General features: G+C 22.9%; 1 protein-coding gene across 1 annotated transcript; it reads left to right on the plus strand.

Moving 5' to 3' along the window:
- The first annotated feature begins 2,130 nt into the window (after nt 1-2,130).
- Nucleotides 2,131-7,362, plus strand: LOC122501001 (slit homolog 1 protein-like). Its single transcript, XM_043610202.1, has 3 exons — nt 2,131-2,225; nt 2,714-3,482; nt 6,063-7,362. Exons 2-3 carry the CDS (start codon nt 2,715-2,717, stop codon nt 7,206-7,208), a joined length of 1,914 nt encoding a protein of 637 aa, XP_043466137.1. The 5' UTR covers nt 2,131-2,225; nt 2,714; the 3' UTR covers nt 7,209-7,362.
- Nucleotides 7,363-12,728: the final 5,366 nt, after the last annotated feature.

Raw genomic sequence — 12,728 nt, forward strand, 5'->3', positions numbered from 1 at the left:
ATTTTTATTTAGTGTTTTTGCTTTAGTATTTATTTTATTTAATTTAAATTTTTTTGTTTTGATACTTTTTGTATTTTATTTAGTTTTTTACCTTATTTAGTACTATTTATCTTTATTTGCAGTTTAATTCCTTTATATTTTTTACTTTTAAAAAAATACTAAAGCAAAAAACTCAAGTAAAGTAAAAAAAAATAATAAAACAAAAAATACTAAATGAGTAAAAGAATACTAAATAAAATTTAAAAAAATACCAAAACAAAAAAAAAAGTAATAAAGTACTTAAAGTCAAAAAAATATTAAAAATATTGAAGTAAAAAGTACTAAATAAAGTAAAAAAAAATATACTAAAGTAAAAAATTAAATAAAGCAAAACAAATGCTGAAGCTATAAAACTGTTTGAAGTTAAAAGATACAAAAACAAAAAAGGACAAATAAAAAAAATTATCAGGCAAAGGAAAAACTAAATAAATTTAAAAAAAACTAAAGCAAAAAAAAATTATTTAGTTTATTTTGGCTTTTAAGTTTTTTGTATTTTATTCAGTTTTTTTTACTTTAGTATTTTTCCACTTTATTATTTATTTTTATTTATTATTTTTTTCTTCTAGTCAATTTTTGCTGTTTATTCGATTTTTAATGATTTTTCTCGAATTCTTCTTCTACTTTCTTCTTTTTTTCTTCTCACAACGTTTGCAGAGTGCAAAAAAAAATTTAAAAATGAGGAAACTGATATTAAATTTTCTAGGATCCACTTTCGCCTCTAGGATAATTTGTATCACTTTATATCTCTCATACACTGATGGATCATATATCTTTATGCCTCGTTTATCTCGTCTAATTCGAAAAATACACGGTGAAAGGACTAAAACACTCCTTCAAAAGCTTAGAATTTGTTTTGATTAATGTTACAAAGAGGATGTTAAAAGAATTTTTATCAAGAGTAGGTGTAATCTAGTGAAATATCGAATTATCTCAAATACATATACATATATACACAGATATTGTGCCTGTGCGTGTATTTAAATAAAAGTAACTAAAAAACAAAAAAAAAATGAAAGTAAAAGCAAATAAATCATTTTTGACAAATATCTGACACTTAATTTCTACTGATGATTCTTCAATTTTTGCAATATTAATCTATACACCCAGAGAAGAATTCTATTTATACCAAATATAATTTATTCCAGTTGAACGCACACATAAATTGAACAAATACTTTTTATTTGTTTCAAACATATTTTATTTGGTTTAAATAAAATTTTATATGGTTCATATTTGTGTCAAATACAATTTTTATTTGACACAATTATTTTTATTTTATTTGGTCCAAATAAATGTTTTATTTGTGTTGAATAAAATTTTTATTTAAACAAAAATAAAAATTTTATTCGACATAGTAATAGAATCTTTATTTGAACCAAATTAAATTTTACTGAAACCAAATAAAATACGTTTAAAACAAATAAACAGCCAGAGCCAAATGGACTTTTCTATTTGGCACTGGGTTAAATATATCTTTTTTTAAAATTTAAACTATAAAGAAAATTGGTTTAATTTTTTTTACAGTTAGTAAAATATTTCGTGAATATTCGTATTAAATTCTGTCCAAATTTAATTGGACTGTATATAATTATGTCAGGATAAAAATGTGCGTCTAAGATCTTGTAGAATATAATCCATGGACCAAAACTGGTTTCCTTAATAGACGGATAAAAAAAATATTTACCCTCTAAATTACAATTTTTTTTCCTTATTTGTATTTAGATAATAATAAGTGAGCTTTTCAATTATTTTAGAGCATTAAAAGTGGTATTAGTAGTAAATTGGAGATTATATTTTTTTCCACATATATAAATAATGTAATAAAAAAAATATTTGTTACAAATGTAAAAATCTTATACTGAGTAAAATATTGTAAGAGCGCTCTTTTGCCAAGCAACAGGTTTGATACCTTTTATCGGGGAAAAAAAAATTCAATTTTATTTCGTTATAGAAAAAAAAGATATGTCTATAAAACCCTCGGGTTTTTGCATATACAATTTCTATTCGTATTTATATAAAAATAAAGGTTGTAAGACCTGTTTTTGATGTCTCTTGTCTCTTATCCCCAAAGCGTCCTCTGAAAACCAGGAATATAAAAGTACCACAGTCTTTGTTCGATCCTTGTCCAAGGCAGACGGATTCAGAATACTTATTTTTGCAAAACAGGAGACAAGAATACAAAAAAGGTTAGAGAAAAATATCTAGCTCCTTGTTCTATTTTTGTTGAAGAAAAATTTTCTTTTCTTTTCTTTTCAATATAAGGAAAATTTTGATTTTTTCCAGAATTTAATTTTTAATTTCTCGAATTATATTGCAAAATGCAAAAATTTACAAGGAGATGAAAATTTTTTTGATTTGGGCAATCGATTACTTGTGTGTAGTATCAGAGAAATATTTACTTGAATCAAATAATTTTTGTTTACATCAAATGATTTAATATTTAAATCAAATAAATTGTATTTGAACTAATAATTTGATGAAAATATTTTTAATTTTAATAAAAATTATTTTGTTGATTTAAACGTTTTAAAACTTACAGAATCAATTGGAAGCTAAATTAAAAAATTTTTTTTCAAATTAAAAAAAAACCTTTTTATAATTAATGAATTAAATTTTTTTAAAACTCTTTTTAAAGTTTTTTATTCTTATTAGAATTTTCAATTTTTCCAAACAGAATGTTACTCCTTTGTCTCCTCCTCCTACTACCGCTAACGGCAAGGAGTGCAGAACAACAACAAAGTACTTACACTCTGGAATTAAAAAATGGCACCCTAGAGAGAGTGTTTTCCGGTCAAACGCCAATCATAAATCTCGATCTCTCCAATATGCAAATAAAATTCATCAAAAGAGAAGCATTTGACGATTTGAAAAATCTAAAGACTCTAATTTTACGAAATAATCTTCTCACATCATTGCCAGAATTTATTTTCTCAAATCTTTCAACCCTCGAGCATTTGTGCCTGGCTGAGAATAAAATTAATACACTCGATAATATTTTCGTTGGATTGGATAATCTCAAGGAATTGAATATATCATGCAATCCATTGAGACACTTGAGAAGGGGACAATTTTTTGGTCTACCGAATAATGTGAATATTTACACTCGTGGCAATATTTTTTGGAGTTTGAGTACAATGCTTTTTGAAAATCCATTTTTGAAGGAGAAGGACAATTTTGTGGAGATTGAGAAGGCAAGATTTGATGACGATTGGGAGGAGGATCAAATTGCCGAGGCTAGAAAATTGGATATTTTGGAGAGGGATATATTTTCGGGTACGAAGATGCACGTTTTTCCGAAGGAGACGCAACCTCAGCTTGATAGGAATGTTCGTGTTAAGCTCTGTATGGAGGAGGGAATTGTCATTAGTCTTGAGATTGTTGACAGGGAGGAGAAAATTCAGGCGAAATGTAGTGAGGTTAAGATTGACTATGAGGAACGGCAGGTGAGATTTTTTGGCGATTTTGGTTGATTTTTTATTGTTTCTTCTTCTCTTTCTTATTCTTCATCTTTTTCTGTATCTTCATCTTCTTTTAAAGAAGATTTTTTGGGGATTTTAGTAGATTTTTTATTGTTTCTTCTTCTTCTTTATCATCTTTTTACTTTAGTGTTTCTTCTTTTCACATAAGTTTTAGATTTTCCTATTTTAAAATTTCTATACATATACTGTACGTAGTCGATAGTTGTAGTCGTTAAGGCGCGTCATCGACTAGATTTTGAGATCAATGGTTCGATTCTCCCCGTAGGAAATTTTTTTTAATTTTTCTTCGATCACTACTTTCTTTATAATTTTTGACTTTAAATTCTTTTCTCGTATTTTCGAGTATCAATTTTAAGATTTGCGACTATTTGAAAGCCTTTTGACAATATTTCCATAAATTAAAATTCAGAATACTTTGAATTTATTTTTCAAATTAAGAAAAAATTAGAGAGCAATTGAATAACAAAATTTGGAACATCTTAAAAATAAAAATTACAAATTTTCGGAAATAATTGAATTCTTTACAGAAATTTTAACAAAATTGTTTTAAAATAAATTGAATTTTGTAAAAAGGATTTGTTAAAATTTTTAAAAATAATAAAATTAGAGAGAATTTTTTTAAAATTTGTAATTTTAAAATTGAATTGTTTCGAAGAGTTTTTTGAGATTTAAAAAAAAATTGAATTCTTACAAAAGAATTTTATCAAAATTTTAAAGATAGTTCAATTTCGCAATTATTGCGGATTGAATTCTTACGAAAAATTTTACAATTGCATTGAATATAATTTAATTCCTACGAAGAATTTTATTATTTATAAAAATAATTGAATTTCTGCTAACAATTTTATCAAACTTTTTGAATATAGGTAACTGAATTGTTACAAAGAATTTTATTAAAATTTTTAAAATACTTTAATCTTATCCAAAAATTTTTATGCAATTATTATGGAAATAATTGAATTCTTCTAATGAATTTTAACACAATCCTGAATAATAATTGAATTTTTTCAAGAAATTGAAAATTGGATTGAAAATAATTGAATTTTTATTCAAAAATTTCAAAAATAATTCAATTGGTACGAATTTATTGGAATTTTTTATTATAATTGAATTATTTTTAAAAGTTTTATTAAAAATTTTTGAAAATAATTGACAATTTTATGCCATTAAAAAATTTCAATTAAATTGTATTAAAATTGATTTAATTTCTACGAAGAATTTTATTCAAATTTTTGAAGATAATTAAACTCTTTTTTAGGAAGTCAATTAAAATTGCGCATTCAAAATAATTGAATTTTTATAAAGAATTTTATGGAAATTTTTGAAAATAATTGAATTCGTGTCAGAAATTTTAGTAAAATTGCATAAAAAATAATTAAATTCCTACGCAGAATTTTATTACAATTTATATAAATAATTGAATTCTTGCGAAGAAATTTAATAAAAATTTTTAATATAACTAAATTGATTTGAAAAATTTTATTAAAATTTTTTTAAATAATTGAGTTTTATCTAAAAAAAAATACTTAAAATTGCTATGGAAGTAATTGAGTTCTTATCAAGAAGTTTATCACAATTTTTAAAAATAATACCTAGAATTCTTTTTAGAAAATTTATTAAAAATTGAAAATAATTTAATTCCTACGAAGAATTTTATTATTTATGAAAATAATTGAGAATTCTTGCGAAAAATTTTATTAAAGCTTCTAAAAATAACTGAAGTGTTTCGAAGAATTTTCTTAAAATTTATAAAAATAATTTAATTCTTTCAAGAGATTTTACTAAAATATTATATTGAAAGTAATTAAATTCTTGCAAAGAATTTTATTTTAATTTTTAAATATAATTGAATTGTTTCAACGAATTTAATTAAAATAGTTTTGAAAATAATTCAGTTTTTATAAAGAATCTTACGAAAATTTTTTAAAATAAATAATTTAAATTTTTGAAGAAATTTTATTTAAATTGCATTGGAAATAATTAATTTTATGCTAAGAATTTTATTATCAATGAAAATAATTCAATTCTTGTTAAGAATTTTATTAATATTTTGGAAAATAATAATTGATGTTTTTAGTAGAATTTTATGGAAACTTTTGAAAATAATTAATTTTTTGCTGGAATTTCGCCTGTTTTTATTTGTTTCGTCTTCTATGTCTTTTTGTATTTTAGTATTTTTTCTTGCTCATAACTTTTTTGATTTTCCTATTTTTTAGTTTCTATATAATTTTTATTGTTAGCCGTGATCGTTGAGGCACATCAGCGACTAGATTTGTCGGTCAATGGTTCGATTCTCGCCAAGAAATTTTATTCATTCTTTCTCAATCACTACTTTCGATTTTAAATTCTTTTCTCGTCTTCTCAAGTTTCAATCTTTAAATTTTTAACTATTTTCAAATCTACTGCTAAAATATTTCCACAACTAAAACTCAAAATACTTGGAATTTATTACTGAAAATAAAATAAATAAAAAAAAGTGGAGAAAAAATTAGAAAATTTAATTTGGAACATCTTAAAAACAAAGATAATCCTCAATTTTATCAGGTAAATCTTCGCGGATTGGGAATTAAGGATTTCGATGAGGATTGGTACAGACTGCAGAAATTGCCGATCCATGGACTCGATCTATCGAACAATGAAATTCAAGAAATCTCGAAGGAGCTTCTAAACGATCTCCCCGGCGATTTGGCATACGTGAGCCTCGTGGAAAATAGAATAAGAAGATTAACAGGTCAAATAATCGACAACAGTCATCTAAAGGTCCTAAGTTTGAAGGACAATCTAATTGAAGAAATCGAGGACAAAACATTCGAAAATACAAGATTAAATGGTCTCTTTCTGAGTGGCAATCGTTTGGAGAATATTAATTTCATCAAAGATTTACCCACAACCCTCACCGAATTGGTAATCAATCGTAATCTCATTCAATCAATTCCCGATGGTATCTTCACTAGACTCATAAATCTCATGTATTTAAATTTAGCACGAAATAATATTCTCAATCTAAAATCGGACACATTCCGTGGATTAAAATCACTCCAAATTCTCATTTTAACGAGAAATTCATTGGCAAACATTGCTCCGGGTTCATTCAAGTATTTGAAAAATTTGAAAACCCTCTATCTTTATCACAATTCAATAGCAAAAATAGAAAATGGCGTCTTTGATAATTTGGAAAAATTACGTAATTTAAATCTTGCTTTCAATAAAATTGCAAAAATCACACCCGAAATGTTTGTGAAATTACCAAAATCATTGAATTTCCTTCATCTTGATTTTAATAAAATTGAAAGTCTTGAAAAAGGCAGTTTTATTGAAGTTCCAAGATTCTCGTTATCCTTGGATGGAAACAAGATAACGAACATTATGCCGGGCACTTTCGATTTGCCGAACCTTCAGGATCTTTATCTAAAAAATAATTCCCTTACGAGTTTAAAATCAGAATCTTACGAGGGTCTACCGAGATTGAAACGTCTTTGGCTATCGAATAATAAAATTAGTATTCTTGAAAAAGGTGCGGCACGCAGTTTATCGTTACTTTCAATTTTAGATATTTCCAAAAATCCCCTTCAGTGCTTGAAAAATGGTGCTTTATTTGGTCTACCAAAATCGAGAGCGAGTTTTGTTTATATCTCTGATAATTGTATTGATTTGATTCAAGGCGGTGTTTTCGATGATTATTCTAATTAAATAATATTTTTCTCTCTTGTTTGTGGAAAAAAGATAATCGCGAATGCTGACAATGATGAATGGAAAATATATTTTTTTTTTAAATGTGATATCACATGTGAAAAATAAAAACAATGTAGTAGAATAATAATTAAAAAACTTGTAAAATTGAAAATCTGTTGTAATAATTTTCGAATACCCTAAAGAATCATTAATTATTTTAGAATAATTAAATATTAGGAAGTAATTAAACTTTATTATAATTACCATACACCAGGCTTTGTACTAGATAATTAATTTTTAAAAAGTGTCAAAAAGTAGCTGAAAAAAAGTAGTAAAAAAGTCGCTATCGAAAAGTTAAATTTAACTACTGAATTTTTCATAATTTCTAAATTAAATTATATTAAAAAATAGAATCATTTTTTTAAAACAATAATATTTAAATACCTATTTATTTTTCCAATGGAATTAAAATACTTGAAATGATTTCAATGTAGAGCCTTCTTTAAATTTAAATATTTCTAAAAATTACAACTGCAATTCTTTCAAAATTCAATAATTTTTTTGTTGTAATTTTTTAATATAATCATACAAAACTTTAATGATTTTATTTTAAAATAAAAATTTAAATATTATTAGAGTTTTACAATAATTCAAATTTTCAAAGATTTCTTCGCAAGAATATTCAATTATTTTTACAAATATAATAAAATTCTTCTCAGTAATTCAATTATTTTCATAAATAATAAAATCATATCAATTATTTTTAATAAAAAATTGTACTGAAGATAATTGAATTCTTCTATAAAATTTTGAAAAATAAATGAATTTTATCAATAAATTTTGTTTAACACTTCAAATAATACAATTCCATCAAGAAATTGTAATCGAATTGAATTGAAATTAATTTAATACCATTTTTTTTTCATTTAATTCTATTTTATTACAATTTTTTAAAAATTCTAAATAATACCTAATAATAAATTATAAAATAATCTTTTGAAAAAGTTTACTAAAAATTGAAAATTATTTAATTCTTACGAAGTACGTACTTTTTATTTATGAAAATGAAAATAATTTAATTTATTGTGAAAAATTTGAAGCTTCTGAAAATCATTGAATTGTTTCGAAGAGTCTTATTAAAATTTTTTAAAATAATTAAATTCTTTCCAGACTTTTTACTAAAATTATATATTGAAAATAATTGAATTCTTTCAAAGAATTTTATTGACCTTTTTTTTAAATAATTGAATTCTATCCAAAAATTTTTTTGCAATTATTATAGAAATAATTGAATTCTTATAATGAATTTTAACACAATCCTAAATGATAATTGAATTTTTTCAAGAAATTGAAAATTGGATTGAAAATAATTGAAATTTTATTAAAAAAATTTCATCAAACACTTTTAAAATAATTCAATTGGTACGAATTTATTCGAATTTTTGATTATAATTGAATTATTTTTAAGAGTTTTATTAAAAAATTTTTAAAATCATTGAATTCTTACAAAAGTTTTTTATTTTATTTCATTTTTATCAATATTTTTGAAAATAAATTTATTTTCAAAAATATTAATAAAATTCTTTGCAATTGAATTATTTTTTTTAGATTTTGCTAAAAAACTTTTTTAAGAATTCAATTATTAATAACTATTTTAAAAATTAGTTGATATTGTTATGGAAATAATTGATAATTGTTATAAGAATTTTAACTCAATTTTTAAAAACAAGTGAATTCTGTCAATAAATTTTATCAAAATTTATTGAACACAACTAAATTGTTTCGAAGAATTTTATTAAAATTTTTAAAATAATTTAATTCTATCCAAAAATTTTGTTGCAATTATTATTGTTAAACATTGAATTCTTATACCTACTAAATTGTTTCGAAGAATTTTATTAAAATTTTTAAAATAATTTAATTCTATCCAAAAATTTTGTTGCAATTATTATTGTTAAACATTGAATTCTTATAATGAATTTTAACACAATCTTAAATAATAATTGAATTTTTTTAAGAAATTGAAAATTGGATTGAGAATAATTGAATTTTTATTCAAAAAATTTTATTTATTTATTTATTCATATAAACGGGCTTACAAAAGTAAAAATTGCCCTTTCGTACTTAGGTACTAAGTATAAGAAATATTATCAAAAATTTTAAAAATAATTCTTTTGGTACGAATTTATTAGAATTTTTAATTATAATCAAAAAAATTGTTTGTAACAATTATGAAGAGTTTTATTAAAAAATTTTGAAAATAATTAAACTCTTTTCTAGGAAGTCAATTAAAATTTTTAAATATGACTAAATTGATGGAAATTTTATTAGGATTGTTAAAAATTTTTAATTTTTGAATATAATTGAATTGTTTTAAGGAATGTATATTTTTTTTGGTAAATTTCAGTAAAATTGCATGATTGGGGGGGGGGGGGGGGGTTGTAAATTTCAAGAAAGTGCGTGTAACATAATTTATGATTGCTCTCCTAATTGTATTTAATCCACTTTTTTTATTAAACAAATAATAATCATGATGTTGTGATTAATCGATGAATTAATATTTTCGAAACTACATTTTATGTTCCGGAAGGACTGCGATTCGATTGATTATAGATAGAATAGCTCTCATGACGTAATCAGTAACATGTTTGGATGTGGTGAAGAGGAAAATCCTAGAGAGACCTTGTCATGTTCTCATCTTCTTTCTTATTTTATTTATTTATTTTTTTCTTCTTTTCTTTTTTTTTTGCTTCGTCTTTATAATCTACCACGAACACGATCTCGCCTCTCACGGATTACTCGACGTGACGATCATTACCAGATCGCGAACGCCTTTAAGTTCAGGACTCAAGAGGGATTCAGGATCAAACCTCTGGTGGAGGTCTTACGAGAAAGTCAAGGCCATTACACGCAGAAATTTTTCTAGGAAATTTTTGCTTTTTATTTTTTTTTTTTTGTTGCTTTTGCATTGCCTTCAACCTTTTTCGCTTTATATTCCTCACGTACACGTCAATCACGATAGGATGTTATACTATTAAATTCGTTCGAAATTGGAGAAAGTTCATGACTTCTTCGTCTGCCTTCTTTTCCTCTTCTTCTTTGTCGATAAATAATTGATTGAAAAATAGTTTATGAGTGTATCTATGGATTATATATATTTTATATATGAGGGAAAATCTTTCACGGTTGTTGGTGGTAATTATAAAAAAAAAAGAAGAAGAAGAAGGAATAAAATTTCTTCACTTTCGTTACGAGAGTAAATTGCGATCAATATTGAAGGGAAAAATTAATTTGGAGCACTTTAGAGACAGGAAGTTATATAAATGTGCAATAATTATGAGTTTATGATAAAACTGTCAAGTATTAAAGATGTAAAAGATAAATGTTAAATCAGTTTTATAGTCTGAATAAGAGCGTGATGAATTGTTCTTTTCTTCAAACTACTGTTAGTAGCGTAATTTACGCTCTGGAGTTTCAAGAGGAGATAATTAAAATCACATCTATCAAATTTTATAATTTCTTCTTTAAAGTTTATAAGAAACGGATTCGTCTACGAGAGGAAAAAAATTTTTTGCTTCAAGCACGTTCTCCGTCTGTTATTCTCTAACTCTTTAAATTTTCTTTAAATTTTCAAAAAAAAAATTTTCTGTGTCAAGCTTTTATTAAAACCTATTATTTACTACTTTTTTACGATTTGATACTATTTGAATACTTCTTTTGGATTTGTGACACTAAAAGCTACAATTTTCTATTATTGAGAGTTTTCAATACTTTAAATTCACTGGTAGTTGGAATAAAAAAATTATTCTCTAAAATTTAATTAAAATTCTTTCACAGGATTCAATTATTTTTTAATATCTAGTATTTTCATAAAAAATTTCACAAAAGAATTCAAATTTTAAAAAAAATTAAGAAAATTCTTTGCAAAATGCAAACATTTAATAATTTTTGTAAATAATAAAAATTTCACAATAATTCCATTATTTAAACCACAATTTTAATAAAATTTTTCGAAAAAAATCAATTGTTTACAAAGATTTTTATAAAACTCATCACAAGAATTCAATTATTTAAAAAAATTGAATAAAGTTCTTCGCAAGAATATTCAATTATTTTAAAAAATAATAAAATTCTTCGTAGTAATTCAATTATTTTCATAAATAATAAAATAATATAGGTACATTATTTTTAATACAATTTTTAATAAATATCACGAAAAATGCAATTATTCTTAAAAATTTTATTAAAATTCTTTATGAGAATTCAATTTTAAGAAACATTCAATTATTCAATAAACTATTTATTTTCATATTTAAATAATTAAATTCTTGTAGAATTTTTTAATAAAAATTGATTTAAAAATTTAAAAACTATTATTGTTCGAAAATTATTTTAAAATATTTTTAAAAAATTAATTGTAAGAATTTCTTTATAATAATTTTTTGAAAATATTATAACTTAATAACTTAAGAAAAAACTATGGAGAGTCACAATTATTATAAAAAATTTAGTTTATGTATTTAAATAATTGAATTCTAGAAGATTTTTTTGGAAAATTATTTAAATTAATTGAATCAGAGATGAAGAATCAATTTCAATTATTTTTAACACAAATTTAATCCAGTTCCTCGAAAAATGTAATTATTTCTTAAAAAATTTATTAAAATTCGTCGAAAGAATTCAATTATTTCCATAAATAGCAATATTCTTCAGATTTACTAAATTCTTTTGAATATTATTTTAACAAAAAATTCTTTACAAGAATTCAATTATTTTCATAAATTTCCATAAAATTCTAAAAAAAAACAATTCAATTAGTTTCAAAGTAATAAAATTCTTCGCAGAAATTCAATTATGTATAAAATCTTTAAAAATTCTTATCAAAATTTTAATTATCTTTATAAATAATAAAATTCTTCTTCGAAATTCAATTATTTGCAAATATTTTAATAAAATTCTTGTCAAAATTTCAATTATTCAAAAATTTTCCTCAATTCAATAATTTTTAATACGTTTAAAAAAAATCAATTACGTTTAAAATTTTTTTTAAATTCTCCTCAAAATTTCAAATATCTTTATAAATAATTAAATTGCTCTCCACAATTCAATTATTTTCCAAATTTTTAATTAAAATTATTAAAAAAAACATTATTTTCAAAAAAAAATTTAAAGAAACTCGTCAATAAAATTTATTTATTCATAAAAACTCTAATAAAAATTTTGGAAGCCATTTGTAGATTTATTTATGTTCGAAATCAAATAAATTTGATGAAAAATAAAACCGGGAAAAAGTAGGAAAAAAGCCGGAAATAAAACGGGAATTTTGTTGAACGAAAATAGTAGACACCCTGCTTTATACTTTTTTTTTTATTCAAGTGCTTTATTGTAAGAAATTAAGAAAAAAAAATTGAAATATTTTTTCAAAACTAATTTTATGGGAAATTAATTTTACGGGACTCATAGAATAATGGCTGTCATCTTCTCATCAGTAAAAGAGGGGAAAAAAAGCGTAAAATTTGTTTTGTACGAACAGAGACC

Source organism: Leptopilina heterotoma, unplaced genomic scaffold (assembly GCF_015476425.1).
Source record: "Leptopilina heterotoma isolate Lh14 unplaced genomic scaffold, ASM1547642v1 Lhet_197, whole genome shotgun sequence".
Classification (NCBI taxonomy): Eukaryota; Metazoa; Arthropoda; class Insecta; order Hymenoptera; family Figitidae; genus Leptopilina; species Leptopilina heterotoma.

Excerpts from the sequence above, each read along its gene's own strand:
- LOC122501001 (XM_043610202.1), top strand. The coding sequence starts at position 2,715 with ATGTTACTCCTTTGTCTCCTCCTCCTACTACCGCTAACGGCAAGGAGT. Across the intron at positions 3,483-6,062 it reads TTGACTATGAGGAACGGCAG|GTAAATCTTCGCGGATTGGG; the intron begins GTGAGATTTTTT and ends CAATTTTATCAG.